At 36.7% G+C, this 25,341-nt stretch overlaps 3 protein-coding genes across 7 annotated transcripts in view; 1 reads left to right on the top strand and 2 right to left on the bottom strand.

The window, feature by feature from the left end:
* Positions 1–11,120, bottom strand: part of LOC117242993 (QRFP-like peptide receptor) — an 81,445-nt gene extending 70,325 nt beyond the window's left edge. For all 5 annotated transcript variants that reach the window (XM_033510092.1, XM_033510097.1, XM_033510093.1 and 2 more), the window contains exon 1: positions 10,945–11,120. The gene's annotated coding sequence lies outside the window, so the exon portion shown is untranslated. The remainder of the gene's footprint in view (positions 1–10,944) is intronic.
* A 1,375-nt stretch (positions 11,121–12,495) lies between these two features.
* On the top strand, positions 12,496–14,857 carry LOC117243076 (protein LSM12 homolog). Its single transcript, XM_033510259.1, has 4 exons — positions 12,496–12,676; positions 13,205–13,581; positions 13,647–13,731; positions 13,795–14,857. The coding sequence occupies exons 1-4, from the start codon at positions 12,556–12,558 to the stop codon at positions 13,818–13,820; spliced, it is 609 nt and encodes a 202-aa protein (XP_033366150.1). The 5' UTR covers positions 12,496–12,555; the 3' UTR covers positions 13,821–14,857.
* LOC117243062 (NACHT and WD repeat domain-containing protein 2) lies at positions 14,853–24,722 on the bottom strand. Its single transcript, XM_033510227.1, has 26 exons — positions 24,620–24,722; positions 24,468–24,556; positions 24,025–24,141; positions 23,749–23,952; positions 23,530–23,674; positions 22,843–23,068; positions 22,577–22,775; positions 22,274–22,516; positions 21,803–22,000; positions 21,423–21,562; positions 20,754–21,356; positions 20,546–20,651; positions 20,315–20,487; positions 20,021–20,240; positions 19,747–19,959; positions 19,126–19,327; positions 18,930–19,053; positions 18,501–18,854; positions 18,199–18,417; positions 17,976–18,122; positions 17,137–17,342; positions 16,870–17,069; positions 16,599–16,768; positions 16,384–16,542; positions 16,129–16,318; positions 14,853–15,133 (listed from the first exon to the last, which is right to left on the bottom strand). Exons 1-26 carry the CDS (start codon positions 24,720–24,722, stop codon positions 14,987–14,989), a joined length of 5,097 nt encoding a protein of 1,698 aa, XP_033366118.1. The 3' UTR covers positions 14,853–14,986.
* Positions 24,723–25,341: the final 619 nt, after the last annotated feature.

The following is a 25,341-nucleotide window of genomic DNA, read 5'->3' as shown; positions in this document are numbered from 1 at the left end:
CCAAAAGTTTAAAGCGTGCTAGGTTGAAACTATAATTAATCATAGTTAGAAATGACAATTATCATTTTATAGGAAAACCATGCGAAAAAGATTCATCTAAGAAGCAGAAGGTGCTTCAAAGCTTTGCACGAGAATAATAACGTCTCGTTAAAGAAATATTTTAGTGAAATATTAATGTCTAATTTTTCAATATATCCTCGTGTAAGCTGAAACGTAACTTCGTTGAGGTTTCAAATGCTCGGTGAGAAGAAAAAGTTTGCACGACACTTGCTTTCTTGTGCACCATGAACAACACGATAGAATGAATATGCATTGCAATGGGCGTTCCGCATTCTCTCTGTTAATGAATTTCCGAAGCTCGATTATACGATGCTTGTTTATCGCACGAACGATCCTCGTGTGTGATTATCGGTGCATTAGATACACGAGGCAGCGTTTAGTGCGTCGAAAACACCGTGGAAAGCAAAGAAAAAGGTCACCTCTGGCAGAGGAGTAAATTTTCCTTCGCAAACTTTCGTTCTTTGGATCGCAAACTATCTCGAAGTCAATTTTCTCTATCGTTTCTCTGGCGAAATTCGACAAATTACGCGAACTAGAATATGCAAGTGATTAGATGATATCGTATCCTGAATTTTTATATCGTATCGGAATTTCATCAAATTCGTCATCGGTTTCGCTATACGAAACCGAAACCGAAAAATAAATGGTGCTTGAGGAATAGTAATTGCATTCGATCAAATAGCGTGCATGCTGCGATCGAACACGAAAGCGATTTTCTTTAGTCTCGATTCGAATAATGGAGTTGGACGGCGACCTTCCTAATTGAACTTTCATTGATTCCCAGAGAAATGCACCTGCACTTACATGTAATGAATACAGTAGAATTTCAGGGTTTCATCAGACAAAAGAAAGTTTAATTAACAATGCACACGTTTGAAAGCTACAGGTCGTATTCTACTTAGAGGAGTCAATAAATTGACTATTAATAAATATCTTTTACCAATTGGATTCTCCTGAAAAATTGTGCACTTGTTTCTAAACACCTACATGTGAATTCGGTGAAGTGGCAGAGTTACAAGGACCGACTGCCATGGTTTCTCAACTCTTCCAAATTGTATTTATATATCAAACTGGATATCTATTTATCAGCCGTATTAAAATTATATCAATGTTCGACGTCTGCAATAGTTTTCTTTTATTATCCAAAGAAGTCGATAAAATTTGTGATAAAAATGGATATTTTTGCTTCTGGCTATTATTTTAAGATTATTAAGATCAAGATTATTTTTCATTTTCCTGTTTCGGATAAATGGACTAACATAATTCGTGGCAGGCGTTCAGGATAGCATATTGTGAGAAATATGTAACAGTTTAAGTAATACATAATAAAGACAACTGTATAAATGTCAGGCTGCATTTTCTTGAAATATGAACAGACATATAAAATTCGGAATTCCTTAGTCTATAATTATCCGATCATTTTTTATTCTAAAAGGCGCCTAAAAATAACGTCTCCGAATGTAGATCTGAATGAAAAATCGAATTCAAGAAACAATAGATTCCAAGAACAATCGCAGCCGTCTGTCCTTTTTCGTATAAGTCGTTTCACTAATGGCCCATAATTTCCTGCACTAACCAAACTGCATTCATCTCGCATCTCACTTTCCATTTACCACGAATGTGGCATCTTTTGCACGAGTTAGGTTCGCGTACTAACTCGTACAGCTGAAACTTCGAAGCGATAAATTGTACGAGAAGGATGTGACAGCGAGTTGGAGCAAAACAGAGGGAAAATATACGTAGACTTATGTCAGACACGGTTCAATCTCTGCCACGAACAATCACGAAAATGACACGCGACGGAGCGACGGAGCTTGCGCCAAATTTCCGGCGTTCCGTTCGACGAGCCTTTCTATATGAACTGGTTGCAAAAAACGAAGCTCGTTAACCGCGCTAATTTTAGCCTGGTGATAAAGCCTGGTGAAGAAAAGGCATTCAGCTCGCATAATAGCAACTACAAACTCTGGCCATCGAATTAGGACTACCTCGCTTTCAACGTGTTTCGGTATTTTAGTAAAATTGAGAAACGCGAGGGACACGTCGAACAGAGAATTTTTTGAAGCATCAGCCGAGCATCTATCGAGTGTAACGACTAATCTACGTTCAAGGTAAAAGAAAAAAAATTTCTACAATTTTTCCAAGACATCAAACAACAATCAGTTTGATCATGCAATTATCAAATAATTATATACGCGAGACTTCTGTAAAAAAAATTTTACGCGTTAATAAGAGGTAAATAAATGGAAAAAAATCGATGGATGATTGATCGCATCGTAAAATAATTACTACCAAAGAATATAGCTGGAAATAACGGGTAATTATGCGAAAGAAACTGTAATTTCAATGAACAATTGTCTTACATTAGTAAATCAAATAGAAAGGATAATTGTGGTAGTTCGATATGCGTGGATCTCGTTAATTGAAAATTGGTACGCCATTTAAAAGACATTAGCGATAATTTTGTAACAATTCGGTTGGTGCGAAGTTTTACACGATTTTCTCGCTTAAACGCTTAATCGACACATCGTGGTCCACGTGAAACTCACACGAATTTCGATTTAACTCCGAAACTTCCTCGTCGCTAAAACGAACAATTTTCGAATCGAATTCAACTTAATTGACTTTCATTTAACGCGTGCCAGTTTCATTCAGAGTTTCGAATTTAAGATAGCGAATGGCATAAATAGTTCGATGTAGTAAATGAAACAGAGATAGACGCTAAGAATACGTCGCGAGACTACTTTAACGATGGAATCGTCTCGTGACGACGCGTTTACTTTTGACAGAAGTTAAATTGATTCGTTAATCAGTTCGTTTTAATTCAATCTCGCCTCTTTTCCATCTTTTGCGTATTTACGTTAATCAAAACATTACTAAATCAATGTGAAATCAGACTCTCCAACTTTCTACATGCGTGTGCCAATTAAAATTTCGCTAGATTAAAAATTTTGTGTTACTAATTTCAAGTAGATTATACTGTAAATTACACTCACAGATGCCTCTTCTTTTTCTTTCTCTACGAGACTAAGTTACTTAAAATTTGACTAAAAGTAAAAATGTTAACACCCCGTACTATTAATATTTACTTCAATTACACCTTAAATTAGACCGGCGATGAAATGTTCCAGAAATGCTCCTAAAAGTACAGCCCACTGCCAACATTTATTTTCCCAATTCTAAAAAAATTAAACTGTCTAAAAACTGCTTACAAATCATAGCAGATCACCAGTACCTAAAATACGCGAACATGCGCTTAATATTACACACAAGCGGACACCGTCTGTCACTAGAAGATAGATGCAAAATGAAAAGAGAAAACGGCTGGTTTCTTCGTCCTGAAGATGCGCGTCGGTGTCGATAGTGGACGGGCTTCTTGCCAAGCGAGTGCGAATTTCTTGGCTTAGAAGCGAATTTTCGATGACGAGAGTAGCCTGTTGGCGTAATGACGCCTTTTTCGATCGGTTTGATCTCAGTGTCCGACAGCCTGTGACAAATTACGAATCGATCGACAGATATAGAGAAGCTAATGACGCTCGATCCGCCGGATGGAACAATTCGTACGAACTTTCTATCGAGCGTTGTCTGACGATAGTTGCGTAATTATTATAACAATTTCTAAACAGCATTTGCTTACGTCGCCGATAAGAGAATCGCGTTGCGCAATCCGCACCATATTAAAACCGCGTTACCAACTTTCCTTCGTTCGCAGGCCTCGTGATACACTATAACTAGTCTGCAGATATTTATGCAAATCCGTGTTTTTATGAATACAAATAAAGAAATGCGACCTCGGCAGAAATATGTTTTACGATTGTAAATAGCAGGACGATTGCGAGGAATTTATGGGATTTATGAAAATATACTTAAAGGATCAATAGCAGTCTCCTAGACTAGAAACGCGTTCAATGCATGATGTATCCGCTTGATGTTATATTGACATATTGATGTATTATATGATATTAGTAGAATGCTGATGTTTATGTAATTTTATAGTTTTACAGGCGTCGCTAAATATATAGATTCTAAACAAAAATTTATCTCATTTACTCAATATTGTAATAAACGATATACTCTAAATGTCTTAAATAATTTTGCACGATATACAGACTGGTTGGTAACTGGTGGTACAAGCGGAAACGGGGTAATTCTACGCGAAAAAAGAAGTCGAAAATATGGAATACAAATTTTTCGTATGAGGCTTTGTTTTCGAGAAAATCGACTTTGAATTTTCGCTCGGTACGCGTGCACTTTATCGCGTCTCGTTATAACGGATCTCACTGTAGATCGTTGTCTCGATGGAAAAATTAAAAAAAAAAATTAAAAAAATTTTTTATTCTATATTTTCGACTTATTTTTTCGCGTAGAATCACCCCCTTTCCGCTTGTACCACCAGTTACCAACCACCCTGTATATGCGCTCTGTGCATTTCGATACCTTCAAACGTCCCATAAACGCTTAAAAATCCACGGTCTAATTATAAAGAGCGAAACGCGGATTTGTAGGCGAATTGATTTACAAAGAGCGCGATATTCGATTGCGAACGGAGGTGATCAACGTTAATGGAAAAGGGTTAATTAAACAGCACGGAATAGCAAGAGTTAACGCGTGTAGCGCAACTTCAAAGGCGGCTCGAGAAACGAAGTACGAGAGTAGTTTTCAGATGAACTTAATTTGTCCGGCCGTTTGACCGTTCCATGATCAACATCGGCTGAAACTTCCATAACGAAGCACAATTTATGCATTTACGCCATGTGTTGGCAATAAACCAGTATTTATAGGACATGGCAGGGCGAAGTCTTGCCGTAGACCGTACGCACGTAAATTTGCAACGGTGCTTTGCGAAATAACCGTGATAAAGTCAATCATAATATTCTTCAGAGAAAAAATCTCTAGCGTATACACTGCTCGAAATAATTGGAAGGTTGTTCTTCTCAACTCCCTCGTTGCGTCTGCATATTCTTTTAATGTTCCTCTTCAAATCAATGTTCATTGCAGTATCGTACGAATGGTATATCAATACATCAATGGTATAGGATTTCTTCGCTTCTGTTTGCTCGATTAGTAGAGAATTTGTTTACAGAAGCAGTTTTGTTCAAGAGGAACAGTGTATTTGGTGAACTGGATTCGTATAAACAGATCAAAGCGTTATTGGAATTGAAACTATTGCACAGGCCAAAAGTTTGCGATCGTTCCATGCTCCATCAAGATGAGAAACTTACAAATGACGAGAATTTCGAAAATCTTGTTGAAAATCTGTCAAAATCCATTTTTGTCTATTGTCGGAATTTTACGGTGCTTCTTCTTCGTATTCTTCATCTGTAGTATTCATATATGTCGGAGAAGCGTCAGGAATAGAGTTGTGGGCGTTTGCTAGATCTTCATTGGAATGGGCCATCGCTGGGTTATAACGAAGGTACGGCCTGGTAATACGAGTATGGATACTACCGATTCGACGATCAACCGCGGTAGTTCGGCACTCGCGATACTAGTGACGTTGGTCTTAGGTTCGATAACGAATCCACGGTCAACGGGAGGATAGATATACTTGCTGACACAATACTCACAGATCGTGAGGCGCTACTCTCTTCGTCGATGAGATCGCAAGAAAGAATGGATTTTCGTCCCGATGATGCCACCGAGGAAAACTATGATGAGCCGTGTCTAAGGACACGAAATCATCGGATTCGTCGAGTATAGCCCTCGTTCCGAAAGTAAGGAAAATTGACGTTGCTGTCAATTGGTCAATTTGGGACAAAGGCTGCCTGTCCGTTTGAACAATGTTAATTATCAAAAACCCCAAGTTTTATAGCAGGTCCTCAGGCTAACTGCACCTGTGCCGTGTAGGTGCCTCTGTCCGAAGGAACCGTTGGAATGTTTTACTGTCAGGTACCTCTATGGGTATTTCTTTTAACGAGAGTCATACTATCGCTCCATACCTTTGTTAGATGAAGCGCCAGTCCCGTTGACCGCGGCTACGTTCGGCGGCTGATGGTCGCCTTGAACCCAAGTTTATTGTCACAAATCGCGAACAAGTACAATTGGGCAGAATGACGGCAAATTGTTTAATTAGAACTGTAAGCTTTGATTACAATTACGGATTTTCCCGAAGTTCCAGAGGGAAGGCTCCGGTGTCCTTTCATCTCCGACATATATAATTTGCTCGAAATGCTATTATTTGCTTACTATAAATTGCAAATGAAACGCTGGATCTCCAAACCGAAAATAAATGACGAACTAAAACGCGGAATAAATTAGAGAAACGACGTGGAAGAAATAAATTACAAAGAAAGAGATATTTATTTCGATATAAATCTTTGAAGTTTGACAATATCGTCGAGGACACGAGATATTCGGAAATTCGAAAATACTTCATCAAGAAAAATGTTCCCTCGGAGAATTTCGGTTACCGGATTGTAAAAGTCAGGAAAAAGTTCCCAGTTCGGCCTGCTTCTGATATTTAGCTAAAAGACGATCGCACAATGGTGGAAAATACGTGTTCTGATTTATGATTGCCGGACCAGGTACCACACGTGTTCAACCTACACTTACGCGAGATTCTATTTACGAGCCTCTGACACGTGCGATCTACCTTTATACCTATCGAGTTTGCCAATAGTAATCGCGGTAAAAACGTATTCGAGAGATTCAACGATCTACAAAAAGTTTCCTGCATCTTTCATGAGACCGATTCCACACCTTTAGCAACAATTAATGACATTTCCAGTTTTTCTGTTGTCGACTTCTTTTTGTATTGTTGATCGAGGTCAAAGTTTCAATACGATGATTTATTCATCCTTTCTCCGTTAACTCACACACGCATGATCTTTCCTAATTTAATGAAAAATTTCGAAATTTCCAATTGGCGTGCTATAAAATCATTTTCATAATCCATCTCATCGTTCGATATTCCTTCGATAACCGCAAATTGTTTGTTGCAGAAGTACAATAAATTACTTATCTCGTTGATCGCGCGTATAAATGCTCTGCGTATTGAAAAACGTTTTATGAACACGAAAATGAAACGAAGAAATAGAACGATCCAACTACATAATTACAGCTTTTTGGTCTGGTATACCGTTTTATACAGAAACGACACTTTTTAATTGACAATTTTATCTGGATATTTCTCTTCCATTACCACGTTTAATGGCCAACTAGAAATAATATTCGTAGGAATATTGCGTTCCGTTATTTCGCAGATATTTCGCAATAAATGATTCTCGTGCACTTCAATCAGGTATGAAACAGAACATTCAGAGAAGCCTAGTACTTTGTTACCCGAACGCAATCGTCTAACTGTTTCGAATAGTTTCAAGTAGAATCGCGCAACTCGTTAAATAAAAGCTCGTTTCCATGTCTCGATTGACGAGGGAATTGCTCTTGACTCGTCACGGGAAGCGTCGTACGCTACAGACGATAAAGCGATGCTCTCGAGCGATATATTTGCATCGATTACCGAATAACGTGATTCCTATCGGCCAGCGCATCATCAACACCGTGCACACGCAATAAAGCAGACCGATTTCAAAGTCACGTCGGAGATTTATGAAAAACGAGAGTGGTAAAGCGTGGAAATTTATTTGCCGTCCTACGAGTAAAACGCTAGCGAATAATTTACGTCTCTGCAGAGAAGCTACGCCTAGCTCGCGATATGCATTATTTTCCCATTTATCACATATTCCACGTAACCACGGCCGTTTCCCAATATTCTCTGTACTGTCCGCGTTTACGTTTCCGTAGAGGGGAGACACAAACGAATTCTCAGTACTGCGGAAGACCCAATCGAACGAGGAAGGTTCGGAGGGGATGAGATACGCGCGTATTATCGAAAACGCGTAGATCGAATGTCCATCGAGATATGCACATCGACGACCACCAGGGAATTAATTATACGATTGTGTCGTGTGTCCTTGATTTGTTACGTTACGAGTAACTTAATCTACTTTCCGCGTTAACCATTGCCCAGTGGAGGTTGGATAATTGGCGACGAGCATCAAATACACACCCTATTTTACTTCGTTCTATGCCAATAAAGCTAAGAAACGATTATGATAAGGATTTTTTATCTTTTAACTTGCTTCTTTCTCTCTTGCTAATCTTTTTGGGGTCTGTACAAGTTGACATGAATTTTATATTTCAACGAATATTATGTGAAGACGGATAGTTGTTAGATATTGGGAAAATAATAAACGTAAAATAAATACGCACGAGTCAAAGATCATCGTGCCTTCGCCGTCGGAATTAACTGAAGTGAAACAAATCTGAAGAATCACCAAGAAATTACCAACTTCTCAAGCATTATTATCTTGCTTGGAATTCTAGGTAGCGAAGAATTTTTCCGTCAATTAGTGTAATAAATGTCTCATCGCCTGTGTACAACGTATCGGAGACTCGGATCATTCGAGCAACTTTAAAGTTAATTAGGCGAAGCGGAAAGTTTAAAAGTAAAAATATTTTATTGTTGAGAGGATTAAGCACGAAGATTAAGCAATAGAATAGAAAAATTTAGCATGGAAATGAAAGCTTTCGCAGACGTTCTTTTCCATGCATCAGCTAATTTAATTAATCTGGTATAATTTCCAAATATAATTAGAATGAAACGAAATTTCCACGATTTAATATAAATAGAATATAAAGTGGTTTGATAAAATAGCAATTTAATAAATGTGATCAAAATTTTAATCGATATTGAATAAGTTTTAAAACTCGATTGGAATTGGGACAGTTCTCACGATGAATATTGGGAAAGTACGATCAATGGAACTTTATCGAATGAATCTGGTTCGTCTGGTAATCTCTCATTGTGGTTACGGTATTCCACGTGATTAGCTGGCAAAGACAACAAAGCTACGAAGTTCGTACAGAAAACAAAACTCCGAAACAATTTCAATCACGCTTCATCCGAAGCCAACAACAATCGTGAGTTTCCCAAAGAGAAACAACAATTTGTAAATATAATCAGAATGCAAATCTAGCGTGCACCGAGTTCTTAGTATTTGACGAATTAATTTCGATATCCCACAAACTTGCAGACAGCTATAATTTTCTAATGTCTCGTACGACTGATAAGAGATAACGAAAAACATAGTTTATGCAGAATTAAGCTCTGAATTGTCGTAAACAAAGGAAATATTCATACCAGGTATAGAAAACAAGCATTTATAGATAAAAAAAAAAAGAGGAGAATACTAAAATAACAAGATACGACAAATTATTCAAAGATCGATATCTACGACATACAAAATAGCATTAATTGGACGATGATAGGATAGAAATCGTATTACAGTCAGTCACACGAATCTTCGTACATTCTATACAATTTTTATTAGAATAAAACTGTACTAAATTTCACTGCAAGAAGACTAAAACCTCTTCTATTATTATTTTACGTGTTAAGGAGTAAATGTGTTATTATACATGATAGTATATGCTTTATTTAAACAAAAATAACATTTTTGTAAGGTGTATGAAGATCCTTTTGTAACTGTAAGTAGATGAATATAGAACATGATGCAATATGACATATAACAAGCGATTAAGATATATTATAGCTTTATGCTATAAAACTGGGTCATCCTGACGCAAAGATTATGAAGTAAATAAAACTGTAGTAATAATACTTCAAGAAAACATAAAGGAAATATGATATAGTAGTAGTAAAATAATATATGTATCATATTTTCTCTCCCTTTTTGATATTATCTTAAAGTGAAAAGGAAATGTAATAATAATTTATACTGTGGTGATCGCTCAAGTGTACAGAGTTTCAATGTTTTTGTGTTTTTATTTCTTTCCATCTTAATCTGCAACTTACTCGACTCCACTCTATCACGCTATTTTATTTACATTCGTACAATAATATACACAAGCGTGTATCCATCAAGCGTAACTCCAATGTCAAATACGCACAAAACCCGCCCTGTTTTTCTAAAGTTCTTATTCGCGAACCGTGCCTGGAGCATTATTACACCCTTGAAAAAAAAAATCTTTTCTCGTCGACCTCGAGCTTCTGAGAACGCCAGATGGCTAACGCGGTTTCATGAAATTTCTCTCGTTTAGTGGTGTGAAAATAAAACGAAATCTTCGAAAAAGAGAATACAACATACGTTTGACGTTAAAAACTCAGGGTATTTCATTAATTAAATTTAACACACGCGACTTCTAATTGGGGATAATTCGATAGAAATCTAATGATCCTGAAGATAATTATTATATACTTACTTTATAAATTACTTTTAAAGTGTCTCGGGCTACCAATATTGTACGAGCTACTAATTAATTAAAGCAGCAAATTTCTAGCTTGATACTAATAACACGTAGTCGCGAAATAATCGGTTTGACGGTTATATGGCGAAAATTTTCAGAAATCGAAAGTAACAGCGTATATCAAATTTCACGTGTTAACATCCCCTACAGCTATTAAAAGCTTTATCTTGACATCTTGACGTTAAACTGGTCGAGAAAAGCTTTCACGCCATAAAAGTCAATCAACAGATATCATACTATGTAAAAATCTTTCAAGCTGAAAAACTGCGAAATTATATAGACTACATGGTAAACAGCCAATAATGGTTACCAATAAATTATCAATAAACACGTTTTTCTGTCAATTCGTATTTTTGAGGATATAATTAAAGGAAGTAGATTCTTGTTAGAAAATTTGTTTACTTATCAAGTATTATAGAATGCACTATACGTTGAATATTTTCTATGTACAATCTATGCAATTCTACACCTTCATATTTCCTACATATGCGTAAAAAACCTAACCCCAATCTAATCATCAGTAACAAGTTATGATATGAACTTTAATAGTTAATGTTTAAATTAAATGATCCGATTATTTAACATAATCAAAAATGATTCGTTTACTTTAGACAGTACCTTGGTAAAATGGCGAAGAAAATAACTAAACGACGCTTTGACATACTGCACAACGTTGTCTGCTGCCACGGCTTGAAATCACTTATTAAATTCCTGTCGCTGACTGTTCAATAATCACGAAAGAAAGTTCGAAATTCGATGACAATCACGTCGCGATGCTCCTTCACAGAGCGGTGTCTATAGACTGAAAGCCGGACGAAACCACGCGAGTGCGACCACGAAACTACCCGCCAACCCGACTTACCCCGAACGAGAGCGAAAGCTTACGAACGCCGAACGAAGACAGCCGATGCTTTCCGTAACACTCGAATCAAGCCTTGTATGATCTGAAATTAACAAAAGAGAAATGAACAAATAAAGAACATTAATATTCGAAAATAACGATTGTCTTTGCGATGATTCTTTAAATTATCGGGAGATCGACCATCTAAATTCCAATTGTTATTGTAATGGTAAAATTCGAAATCGTTTATTATCAACTGTTTTACTAAATGTATCTGATTATTACATGATATAAGATTTTATGAAATAAATAGTTAAAGAAACGATAATTTTAAAATTTTAATAGTGTTATATATGTCGGAGATGGGAAAACCCCCAATATCATAATCAAAATTTTTATGTTTAAGCAATAAAAATAAGAAAATAACTTTTAATGTTCCAACTCGGTTTAATGACTAATTCGGGTTTAGGGTGACATGACGAGTCACTGGACATAGTCACGGTCACGGGAGGGATGCGTAGCTGACAGAGGTACGGAATGATTATATGACTCTCCTTAAAAACAAGGATTGACCCGAGAAGTGGGGACATAAGGGCAGTCTCATTGGGACTGAGGGAGAGCTTTGTTAGTTAGTCGTACGAGTTGTGAACTGAGTTATAGAGAAGTTACCCGACCCGATTACTTGTCATCCCGTGTACCGTGGATTCGTTAACAAATCTGCAGCCATTGTCATTTGCTTCGGGAGTACGTAATCGTCGTAAGTAACCGCACTGATTGTAACAACCACCTTATCGTAATAAATCGCACCCGTATCGTGTCGTACCGCATCCATGGCTAATTCCCGAGAAGATATCTCGGCCGCCCACAACTTTACACCCAATGACACTCCGACATATATAACATTATTAAGCTAAGAATATAAATAACCCTACAATGCTATTATATTATCAAACTACCTCCGAACTTGATACGGTTTTGGGAATATATAATTTCGAAAAACAAATACTCTCGCTCCCACTTCATTTTTTACCTTCCGTCCCTAGTATATCCTTCCCAAAATTCACCTCAAAGGAAAAATTCGTCAAAAAACATTGATAAGAAGGGTTTATAATACAATAGCGGGACTCTAATCTTAATCATGCGTTCTTAAAAAAGCAAACTACTGTTGTAAAACTTCTCACCTCATTTCTTATCACTGCGCTAAACTTTTATTTGACAATAAATTAACAACACGTCTCTTTTGTTTTGAAATAATAATATTTTCTCCTTGAAAGGATTCAGATCGGTGGCCAGAGTGGAAATGGTATAAGTGATACAAATTTCGAGGGACATTTGAAATCAGAACAGATGGCGATAGGGAGTCCGCGGTTCTAAGTTCGTAGTGAAAAATGGCCGGCGCCAACGATTGTTTCAGCATCGGGAGTACGGTGGCCTGTAAAACCTGTTACAAGGAGGAGATCGAAGGCGAGGTGTTAGCATTCGATCCACAAACTAAAATGCTAATCCTAAGTATCCTTTTCTCATAAATTCGCTTAAAGTAACATTCTTCCCGTAAACTACATGTATGCAGCGCTCATCCGTCGCTCGTTTAACATTGCCGCAGTGTAAATAACTTTCGAGCTATCTATGATAGGTTTTGTGAATTTTAACGAACGACCACTGAGATACGTTTCGTGTTTTCACACGGGAAACGTGCAATACCGCTTGTCAATTATTTGATCATCATCTAACCAACTACACGAAGTCAGGTTAGTTTCGTCATTCAATCAACCATGCTGGATTTTCCGTTGCTTTTTATTGCTCTGCTTATATGTTCTTTAACGTATTTTCACGTTTCACACGCAAACTTTCACTTTCATTTCTCTTCATGATTTAGGAATAAAAATATTTTTAGTATTATGGGAAATGTTAGAAAACCATGCTTATAACCTGAGAATTTATTTTATAGCCAGGTGATCCTATGATTGGAATATATTAATACTATGTTTGATTTTCACATTTTGTGGTAACAATAATTCCTTAACTGATGCCTACCAGAATGTCCGTCATCCAGCGGATCAACAACGTTAAACGATGTACACATAGTAAATTTATCCTTGGTATCAGAGGTCCAAGTAAAGCGGGAAGTTAGCCCTACCACTAGCGAGCCACCACAAAGCCTTAATTTACAAAAGCTGAACAGAAGAGTACGTAATCAAATTGAAGAGAAGAAAAAACTGGTAATGGCTCTGCAGGCCGGAGTATCTCCAGAGGGACAAAGACTCTTCAGTACTATATCAAAAACTATCCCAGAAATTACGTGGAATGGAGTAAATATTGTTGTATTTGACAATGTCACAATCAGACCACCATATAAAGTTGACAACGTTCATGGAAACATAGAATCTGGAGCATATAAACATGTAAAGAAAGTGGTAAGTGATTTAAAAAAGTAGAATATGACAATTTGCTATAACCTGCATGGTTTTCAATCCTACAGGTTGAAAAACACATTAAAGATACGGAAGCGTCGCAACAGGCACAACAGCGGGAACAACAACAACAGCAACAGAAGCAAAAAGGAGGTGCGATGCAATAAAATTTCAAAAAGGCCCTATATCAGAAATAAAGCTACCATGCTTTCACAGAAGTTCCAGTCTTTGAGGAAAAGTAGGAAATGACGATAACAAGATACTAAGAAATTATGAAAAAAAGTCACTGCAAAACTACTACATAAGCCTATCAAGAGAACCAGCATCACAGATTAAGTTCAAATTTATTTGAATGAAAACACACTTCACAGGAATCAAATGTGAATTGATTATCGAAATTTTAAATGAGTATCAAATGTTTTGATAATATCGTATGAGCAGCATTTTCAAAATCAATAAAACACACCATACTAAACTTTTTAGTAAAGAGCATGATCTTTGACGAAGAATGCTGTTTATTGTATCTAACAAGCTGCCATACAACTTTAGGTTCTGCTGGAATTACATGTGCTCTGATGCAGGTGTGTTTTAGTTTAGTTTAACATTGTTATAAAATACGTTTAATAGTTGTTTACAGATTATTGATGTACATGATGGTAGCATAATTCGGTTGCCATGTGAATATCAACTTTTTTAAAAATACAAATCGATCGACGTGGTATAATTTAAGTCCGTATGAAACGGTTCAATATATTTTTAACTACTACATCGCAAGTGGAAAAGTAACAAACGATCAACGAAAATTTTCATACGCGAAACATCCGACTTCAATACTGATTCAAATTTTACGTTCACTCGCTGATTGTAATATCATTTCTTTTTAATCGCTCATTATAGTACTGTCGATCTCTTGGAATTTGTAAACAAACAAACGAAGAGAAAAAAAAACATGATCGTCGCAATTCGTTGCAATTCATCGCGCCTGCGTCGGCACGAGACGTATTCGATCGCGACGTGACATTGTAAGCTGAAAATGGATATCCCCTTGCATAAAGCAAGCCATAAAATTGTTATTTAAATGAAGACATCAAGCTTGGTTTGTGCAAGGGCAACCTATACCTGTAACGATATATTTACAGGTAATTTCATTTACAATGATAAAATATAGAACTCGTCTCGTGCCCTTTACCTTTTGAACGCGGAAAGACAGAAGAAAAGAAAGGAAGATGATAAAAATTAATTACATAAAAAGACACAAATAAATGTAATATAAATTCTATTATTAACGTTTTACATTTATTATTCCTTGATCGGAAATTTCTACCAAAGAGACATACTACCGTACTATATTACGCTATGTTATCTGTACTAAACAAGTTTTCTATAAAAATAATCTATTCTATATTCTTTATTCTACATTTTCGTCTAATTCCTGAATCGTTTCCGCAATGTTTGCATTTCGTATAATAGCACTCAAGTCGTGTGTTACACGAGCAATACGAGCAGCGGCTTTAAATTTAATAGCTACTCGTTGCTTCTCAGTTTTCTTTTTCCACTGAAATGGCGTTAAATTATGTATTAGTATTTTATTAAAGAAGCAAAAGATGCCTTTTTTCATCACCAAAGTAAGATATAAATAATAAAGTTCTTCATTGTTTGAAAAGATGTAGAAACTGCAGGATACAATTTAATAATTCGAAAAGATTTGTATACCTGTCATAATACCAACTGTTAAAATTAAATATATAGGGAATTAATATCATTTTCATATGTTTTTTGTATTCAATATTAAAACCATATCAATAAATTTAAAAAAGACAACATATTTATCTAATAATTTTGATTAAATAAATCTGTTGCTAATCAAATAAAAAATTCACAATAATACTTTTGGAAATGTATGTGGAATTGAAAAGTAACTAGATTTGATGCGCCATCTTCCTTGAAGCGAGAAAGAGAAAGGGAGAACATCGTGGTTGAGTGTTTTGAGTGAACGTTTTAAGTTTATTGCACTATACGCGTGTTCCGTGTGTAATTTTATATTTTTCCTAACCAAGTGAAATAAGGTAATTTTAATCGATTTTATTAGGAATTGATCGAAATTTGAATTTCATAAAACAATACTCAGGCCTATACACAGAAATTACGACTAATTTCGCTTTTGAGCGGGACATTGTAACAAGCGAAATTTTGATAAAATCAACTGTAAATAAGCATAGCAAAGTGTTTTAAGTACTATCAGAGTTATTTATTCAACACTACGGATTTATAAAGGCCGATAATAATATTTAAATAATTTTAGTGTTCGATGCGGCAAGTGTTTATCCTAACCTATTTCCAAAGTTGACAAACCAGTGACTGGAATAAATTCTCTATCGAACATTCTCGATCTTAATATTTAAAAAAAGATTAACAATAAAAGGGTACAAGATCAAATCAATGGGGAACACAAATCATTCTTCCATATGTGCAGTTTCTACAATCTCTTTGAAAACACGTTTCGTTTGTTTACTAGTGTGATAATATTCGTGTGTGCAGTTGTTTACTTACGTTTTCATCGCGAGATGGTAAGTTTGCAATGTACTCCTTTATTTCTTCCTTTTTAGGATCTGCTATAGCTAAAACAGATACACAACCATCTACTGTTCCTAAGACTATACTCTTACCATCATAAGTGCTATCGATAGCACTCAGTTCTGCTTGAACTCTGTAGTTTGCTATAATTTCACAGTCTGATGATCTATGAATGAAATACGTGACAGAGGTTTGCATATTTTCTTCTTAATTTAATCTTTATCTATTTACCTAAATACACGTATAGTTTTTCTTCCACTATGGTAATAAAGAACATATTCATCAGTGCGGTTGAACATGGATATTACAGTGAAAACACCCTCTGCAACTTTTGGAATATATGTTTTTACAGTAGTTCCTTTTTTCAATTCTAGGAGCTCTAAACCACCTCTAAAATATCAAAATCATTAAAACTTCTTTTTGAAATTGCTTTAAATGAGAATTACCTGCTGGGTGCGTATAAGGTATATTTCCCATCTCTGCTGATATTTCCACTCCATTTGGGAATCGTACGGATAATTTTCTTTTTATTTATGTCCAAAATGGTACCTTTGTCAGATCCAATGATTCCTATCCAGTGTGGTTTATTTGGCATTGGAGTGATACATGAAATATCCTATTAAAAAATTATAAATTATACGGAATTACTTATTCTATGTATAACAAAAATGAAACACTATTTTCTTTTTCTTTTTTTTTTTTACATAATATTCTTACTTTGAACCCTGGTAATTTTATAGGAATTTTACTTATTAGCGCTCCAGTATTTGCATTGTAAATGATAACACAATCCCTGTTGCCTTTATCAGCTGCTGGAGCAATCAGAAAAGCATTGTCAGAAGTCATCACAACATTTCGAAATGGTGTACCTGTGTGACTTCTGACTAAATATTCCAATGTAAACGTAGTCTTTCCATCTATTAATTACGATCAATTAATAACACCTTTAAGGATCCCTAAATATTCTATCAATTATCACTATACCGGGAATAGTTCTCATAAAAAGAGTAGCAGTGATTTTCATGCTTTCCACTCCTGCAGGATTTTTCGGCCTCGAAACGGCTATAAATTTAGACGAATTTTCGACCAATGTCAGCTGCCTCACGTGCTGCTGTTCCTCTTTGAACAACACCTGTTCTGTAATTCTGTTCCATATTAGTATATTACCTGATTCTGTCGATACAATATATCTGAAATAGAGAAGCATGTCAGGTTTGATGGATTAGTCATATAGTATCATTGATTTGCTCAGAAAATTCGTAGCGAAATTTGAAATATCCTATTAAAATAATACAAACTATAGAAAAGTCTGTACTCTATATGCGAATTATTTTATTAAGTAATCTATGCACTGTTTGCGTCGAATCAGTTTTCCATCATTTCTGACTATAAAACATTTTAAACAAATGTTAACCATTAGAAAATGTTTAGTTTAAGAACTAGAAAACATACGAAGATAGTTGAACTATGTATATGTAATTAATAAAGCTGTAGAATAAGATATCAGTCAGAGATCGACAATTGTTGTCGAGGCGAATTGTCTTCTTCGAGACACGTGATATCGTCTTATCGAAAAATATTTCCTTATCGAGAAACGAGGTCTTTGTTATTAACGAATTCCAGACATTCCTCTATGATTATTGCATTTAATCAGTCCACGTGAAAGCAGCATTTATCTGAATTAAATGTCTTGCCGTTTAACAGAGATTTATTACGAACGACCTTTTCCAATCTCATAAAATGCATGCAGTATCGAACAAATTAAATCCTTGCCAGAAACACCACGAAATTTCTGAACAAGTAATATTGATAGTTATACCAACTTTCCATCGTGAGTTATGCAAGCGTGAGTGACAATTGCTCCCAAAGGACTGTCCGCCAATTTCGAGATCAATCTTCCTGTTTGCAAATCCCAAATTCCTACACAGTCTCTTGTCACCGTTACTGCTAAGTTACATTCTTCTGCCAAGCTTTCAACGTAATTGAAAATATTATAAGTAAAAAGGAAATCGATCCATTTTGGGATCGCGATAAAACGCTTAATACCTTATCATATCAATCTGCAACTCGTGTCTGTCTATTACATGAACCTGCTCGAAGATATTATTTATGTTCCATACTTTCACGCTTCTGTCGATGCTCGATGTTACGACGCTGTTCCAATTTCCAATAGTCAGCGCTTCCAGTCGAATAATCCTCGCGAAATGAGCATCCAGGATCTTCACCAATTCAGCTGTTTCAAGATTCCACACGTATAAATTTTTTCTACGAAAATCATAGCTTTTGTTACAGTTTCTTTTTTTTTTCTTTTCTATTAATACTGTCGTTTAATTCATAATAAAACACACCTTACACCGGCAACGGCGTAATTCTTGTTGCCACTGACCATGATCGAATTCGAGCACATCATCTTCGTGCTGATGTTTCGAACTCCGTTGGGCAATATCAGCACGTACGCGTCGCTTTTACTTTCTAAGAACCACACGATGAAACCATTGGCACTTGTGGCTAGGAGCATCTCCTCTTCCCTGTCCAACTTCAATTGCAACAAGTATTCCACATCGTCGTTGAAAGCTCTGGGCATGTCGAAAACTCTCTCCCATTGAGAGGACGTTTCATCGCTGGTGTATTTCGTGACTCGATAATCTCCTTTAGTTGTACAAGCGTATAAAACTTGTTTGTTATTGGTCATTACCATAACGCTGAAGGATAGACGTTAAAGAAGATTATTAAGGTTGATTGGAAGAGAATTAAAAATGATTTAATCGATGGTTCACCTGTGGAAATTTAAGGGTTCCAGTGATATCTTTTTTCTGTAGGTATGCAAAAGCATACTGGTGTCTTCCATGTTTCCAGACCAGAATACTATTCTATAATCATCCAGATTCGTGTGTTCGACGCCTATTTAGAGAAGCATGCATTATTTCAGGCGTTTCCGTTATTTCATAGATGGCACGTTATCATTGCACTCACATAAAATTGGCCATTTGTTAGAATCCTCCGGATTCGTGTGAGTATCTAGTAGATTTCCTCGTAAGTCGAATCTACACCAACCTAGTTTACCATAGACGAAGAAGAACTGATTCATCAGATGTACTCCGCACACTGGTTCCTCATTTGGAAGCGGATTATCGATAATAACGAACTCGCTGGTCAGGGTATTTAACACGACGCTCTGTTAAAGAGAAGCACTTGAAATTCTTTTGTATTTTGTGACAAAGTAACCGTGCGCTATTGTACCATCGATATTTCGTGTCAAGAAAGAAATAAAATACCAAATAATCGATTTCCTTACAACTAACAGCCCTTTCACGAGAGAATTAAGTATAGTGCTATACATTGCAAGTTTTAAATACTGTCGTACCCGACAAAATTATTATTAATAAGTCGCTATTAAAAAGATTAAAGTACATCCCCTTTCAAAAGTCCATGATTTACATTTATATGAAACATCGAGTCTGTATTAAGAATAGAATGCGCCCTAGGACTAGAAATACAAGAAATTTTGACAATGAAGAATTGCACAATTATATTCCCAGTTATTAATTCTCAACTTTTTTTTTTCACTTCGTTTCAGGAAGGGCAAATGGATACCTGATTATTAGTGGTAAACGCAGCTGCGTATCTATTATCAGGACTGAGAACTAGGTGTTGCATAATTCCCTCAACACCAGGATTTACATCCCTTGCCATGTCGCTGGTGCTCAGATCCCAGGTGATGAATCGATTGGATATCGAGACGACGTACCGGTAATCCGACGTTAGGCAAAAGTCAAACACGGCGAATTGATGGCCCTCCAGCGAATACTGAAAGGTTTACGAGATCAGGAGAACGTTTTCGTTTAATCGGGCGAGTTCGTTCATGTACTTTCAACGGTCCTCCAGGAGTATGTAGACAATGATAAACCGGAAGCAGGGCGCAATCCTTGGCGCCGTCGTTATCACACGCTCGAAGCAACATCTTCACATTCACGTTCCCACCAATTTCTGGCAATAATCGACCTATTAGTTGAGGTGCGAGCATATCTGGATGGGATCCCAAAATTGCACCTCCTAATCTGAGCGCATCTGCAACCAGCATAAGTTCCCTGGAACAGAAATTGACGCTTTTGATTGAAAATCGCTGAAAATCCAATTATTTCGCTTCGATTTTTCGATTCACCTGACGATATTTTGATCGTCGATGAAATTACAGGCATCTTCGAAATCCGAAAGCACTGCTTGCAGCGGGCAGGAGCTCAGTTTGGCATGCAACCACTGGTAGTTGAATAAAACGTTCTCGAACAGATCGTTGAAACGTCGTGATCTGACCAAATGGAAAGGTAGTTCACCGAACTAAAATTGGAAATATATTACCTTTCGTAGAAAGCGATTGGAGACATCAACGTTATACCTTTCTTAGGTTGTATCTAGTGATTGTCCCATCTTTCGAGTAAAATGCCAGAGGTTGTTCCGGTACTTTTCTATCCGCCACTCCTTCTTTGTCCGCCAAATTAAACCTATAAGTTCACCTTAATTACGTTAAAGCGCAGAGAAATATTTTACAAAGCGTTTGCCAGATAAGAATATCTGTAAGAATATCTTCAAGAAGATAAATCTACCTGTGTCTCTGAATTTCAGTGTATTTAAACGGTTTGGGTCGTCCACCACCCCAAATGCCAAGATAATAATCAGCGATCATGGAATGAAAATACATGGCCATGTTCATATTTTTGAAGTATCTTTCCTTGGCGGTGTCTCTAAATTGTCTGTGGTACCAATTAAGCACACTGACACCATCAGCTTCTCTTTCGCTCAAATAATTAGGCAAATCGTTTCGTATCCTGGTCCAGAGCAAAGGTGGAATTCTTCTGACTGGTGGTAAATGATACTGATAGACGTCATCTAACACCTTGTCGTCCAAGGAGATCAGATCTTCGAGTTCAGACTCTGATAAACCTGACTTTGCAGCAGTGATGTAAGCTAGCGCATGGAATACTAGAATTTTTCCATGTTGTTTCTCGATTCTTTCAAAAAGCATCATAATACTGTCCATCACTGTGCACGTTAAATGAGTATCTGCTGGTTTAGTGTAGCTTCTCCATCTGCAAATTTCTGCAAAGACCAGCTTTACGAAGATTGGTAAGGAGCACTTGGATATAGCGTTCGCCACGAGACGCCATTGATAGTTGTTCAAGTCTCTGTGAGCTGTTTTCATCCACATCCTGTGAAAATTAGGATGTATTCGAAATATCGCTGAGATATTACATTTTCAACATTTCTGTCGCTACCTTATCACTTCCATAGCGAGATCCTCGCCAAGAGCGACGACTTCGACGAAGTTCTCCTCGGTGTCTATCATCCTTCGTAGTAATTGATAATCTCGAGAGATCACCGGGTTTGATTCTTCAGCCGCGCAAGATAGAATCATCTAAAAAGTCCTCGATAATGTTAGTCGAATACCAATTGATCTGTGATCAGTGGGCTACGGGTATTTATGCAAATTCATATTTTTATTGGCGCAATAAAAAAATGGAAGCTACTTAAGTTCTCTCCACCCGCCGAAATATCATAGCGTGTACTTTTATATATCTTTATCCATCGTTTGCATCCTATGCAGTTTTATATTTTTTAATTTCACACGAATGAATAAACGTAGTCAGTATGGTACCTTGCAATTCAATGGTAGTCTGGTAGGCAACCAAGATAGCTTATTTCCTTGTACTCCGGTTAATTGATCCACGCTGTCCAGGAACAGTAAAATCGGCTGTTCGGTTGTAGCTAAAGTTAGTAGATACTTAAAGTAAGCAGTTAGTGGCACCAAATCGTCAGGAATTTCATCAAAGGGTAACATGAAGTTGTAGGAGATCTACCAGGAAATATTGCCATTACAATTATTTCTTCGCTTGATCGTATATAAAGTATTACAATAAAACTTCACTCATTGTGAAACTTTTTATAAACGATATTTTAATCGTTGTTTTTAGACAAGAAGACAAAATTTTAGTCACTTATCTAGACGTGAAGTTTTGATATGTCAACAAGAAGACATAGGTGATAAAAGAATTCAAGAAAGAACCAGTTTGTTCCTCGGCAGGTTCAGATGAATGAAATTTTACTGTACGATCATTCAGCTACTTGCTTGTTGACAAATGGAAATCAGCGTGGGCGTCAGCGCACTGCTGTCTGGTGTAGTTCCAAGGAATCGAATTATGTTGATTGGTTTTCTGCCAGTGAGCCACGCGCTGCTCGTCAATCCTGCGCTCTTTGCTAACAGAGACGTTTTCCCACACCCACCTTCTCCGTACAATACCAAAGGCTTGTCACTATCGCCTAACATGTACTCTTTAATTCTCTCCAAGGTATCTTCTCGGCCGTAAAATACCTGAAGAATTTTTTGTTTAAATCATATTATGACCTTGACAATTTTTTTTAGTAAATTTACCTTCACGGAGTTATTACAGGCGTGCAAATGTTGCAAAATTTCTGTTATGATCTGTCCCTGCGCTGAACTGTCTTCTTTTCTCATAGCACGATCCACAAGCTTCACTATGTTTCGATAGAAATGCGTTATAAAGTGTTGAAGGTACTCGCTATGGGTTTCTGGGTCCAAACCTTCTCGACCAATCCATTCTACCGTGTATCTTTAAAGAAAATACGAGGAAAATGAATTCAAAGACGTAATTGTGTTCCTCCTTGCGAGATAAATACCTTTGCAAGTTTGTAGTTTCGATCTTGTCCGGAAGTCTTTCGTCCCTCAAATTAGCCAGCAACTTGGAAGCCTCGTTATCTAAGCTTCTGTTAGCGATGTCCAAGAACAAATTGGCTTTCCTTAAGTTTTGTAGGTTGATGTTGTTGATGTATCGTATGTATGCCAGGCAATGGTTTTTAGTATTTTTCACGTTCAACACACCGTTGATCACTTCCCTTTCGGTCACTGTTTCGAAATACAAATTCAACAATTTATTTAACCACTCAATGGTTAGATCTTTTGTTAATTTATGAGGGATAACATCACAGGCCAAACTGATCTCGCATAATTCCACTTTTGATAAACCTATCGATCCCCCGGTGTCCAGTTACATAATTATTAACGTTCAACTTCTCGAAGAGAAGTTTTATTTTCATAAATTTATTTACGAAGGTAGGATAAATAATTGGAAATCTAAAAAGGACGAGGAAAGAAGTGAGTTTCGTAGATCTGCTAGTATGGACTCTTCAGTAAAGCTCACCTAACAGACCTATACCTTAGACACAACGAGACAAGAGAGAAAGTGAGACGAGGAAAGAAACAATGTTTATAATTGTTATTCTTCTACGCATCTTTATTTGTGGAATTAATTAGCACGAATTCGAGCATTAAGAAGTTAGCGTAATCTATGTTTATGTTACACCTACCTGACATAAAATAATTGTGCATGGTATTTTTGTCAAATTTCTCAGAATTGTACAAAGACTGTGCTCCTTTACGGAATAGCTTTTGCATTTTTACCATAGTGTCCCACCAAATCGCCTGGTCCTCTTGCTGCAGCTTTGGGATCCTCTGAAATATACAAATATTCGCGTGATCTAACATTTCGCCACGTTGATCGCCAGGTAACGAGAAAATTCCATTACTTTGTTATTAAAATTTTTCAAGATAGACGATATCGGTTGCAAGATACTCGTAGGCGGAACTGCATTACTGTCCTTTTTGTACCATTTATCCAACAGACTGACGTCCATCCCTTGACCGTCCAATTCTGTCCTCAACATCTCCAATTCCGAACTGAGAACATACGTTGGAATGGGACGATAGCCATATTTCTGTCCCAGGAACACCTTGGAAGAATTTGAAAAATATGGTTCGAAAGTTACGATTTATAGGATTTAAACTGGTAAATTATATTCTACCACGAAGTTTGGGCCCATTGAAAGTCTCTGACAATTTTCTATTTCCCTCATGCAGAGTTCCGTGGTCATGTGATCGTCAGTGGCTTCGTCCCTTACACCCCATCTCATGTCAACCACCTGCAATCGAATTATTTAAACGATTCTCGTTTCTTTCTCTTGTACCAGGTTCCTGGATTTAAATTTAGAAGCTATCAGACCGTGGAAAAGTTTTGGCTGTGCGCGACAGGATTCGTGCCTGGTACGATAGAAATCAATTCCCTCTTCAAGGTCGACAAATTGCATTTATGTAACACAGATTTTCACACCCTTTAGCTATATCTATGACTATGCACAAGACACGGATCTTTCAAGCATATTATATAAAAATGAGAATACTTTCGACCTTCGAAAATTATCGTATTTGATCCAGGCTATGTAAACTCTTCTAATTGTTTAATATTTACCTGAAACTCCAATCCATGCTTTTCCCTGCAATAATCCTTCAACTTTGGATAACACTGCGCCATTAGTGTGTTTCGCTCCATCGCCGTATCTGAATGGAATTTACAAAAAATACAAAGAATAGAAGATTTATGATTAAAATATGTCAACGTACCGGTGAAAGTGGAACTGGTAAATATTCTGACGATTTTAGAGCTAACAGGTGGTAGGGACTTCAAGGATCCCGCGAAGATCGAGTCAATAATAGTTTCGTCCATTGTTTTGTCTTCTTAATATTCTTCTTCTTTTTTCAATGTACAAAGATCTTTTCTTTCATCGTGCTTCAATTTCATCAGGTTGCCAGCAACTTTGCAAGGATACTGAGATCGTACCAAGGATTTCGTTGGCATTTATAGGCTGTGAACATATATTCTTTCACCCCTAACATTTCTACGTACACTTCACCCCCTAACCACGTAGACCAATCGGCAAATCACGTTGTGTTCCTTTCTACGAATTTGAGTGCGCTTTTTCCCACTGAACACCTGGGAAATAATAATCAGAGAGGAACGTGCGATTAATTCGACGACTTTAATTAAAGTGGACGACAGAAAACACTTAGGTGGTTGCCAGGGGTTGTTTGCACCGTTTAAAATGTTCAACGTTCCTCATTGATTTCAAGCAAACTATGTAGTTTACGTTCTGCGGCTCTGAATAAGCTAATTCTTCGCGTAAAATCATTTCCATCAATATTGTCAACAATTAAACAAATAAAAATAGTGATTTTCAAATATTCGAATATTTCCCTCTCAAAAAAATTTAAGAACAGTGATTTAGAGTTCGACTTGCATAAGTTTCGCGTGGACATTTTTAATGGAGCGAACCTTCCTTTTTATG

Source organism: Bombus vosnesenskii, unplaced genomic scaffold (genome assembly GCF_011952255.1).
Source record: "Bombus vosnesenskii isolate JDL3184/JDL3185 unplaced genomic scaffold, Bvos_JDL3184-5_v1.1 scf7180000013265, whole genome shotgun sequence".
Lineage (NCBI taxonomy): Eukaryota > Metazoa > Arthropoda > Insecta > Hymenoptera > Apidae > Bombus > Bombus vosnesenskii.
This window is presented reverse-complemented; position numbering and strand designations above follow the sequence as displayed.

Coding starts and splice junctions, on each gene's coding strand:
- LOC117243062 (XM_033510227.1), bottom strand. CDS start 24,722: ATGGACGAAACTATTATTGACTCGATCTTCGCGGGATCCTTGAAGTCC. Junction 22,001..22,273: donor TGATTTCCATTTGTCAACAA/GCAAGTAGCTGA, acceptor ATTTCCTGGTAG/ATCTCCTACAACTTCATGTT. Junction 20,488..20,545: donor CTAGATACAACCTAAGAAAG/GTATAACGTTGA, acceptor TTCCAATTTTAG/TTCGGTGAACTACCTTTCCA.
- LOC117243076 (XM_033510259.1), top strand. CDS start 12,556: ATGGCCGGCGCCAACGATTGTTTCAGCATCGGGAGTACGGTGGCCTGT. Junction 13,582..13,646: donor ATAAACATGTAAAGAAAGTG/GTAAGTGATTTA, acceptor TCAATCCTACAG/GTTGAAAAACACATTAAAGA. Junction 13,732..13,794: donor GCAACAGAAGCAAAAAGGAG/GTGCGATGCAAT, acceptor ATGCTTTCACAG/AAGTTCCAGTCTTTGAGGAA.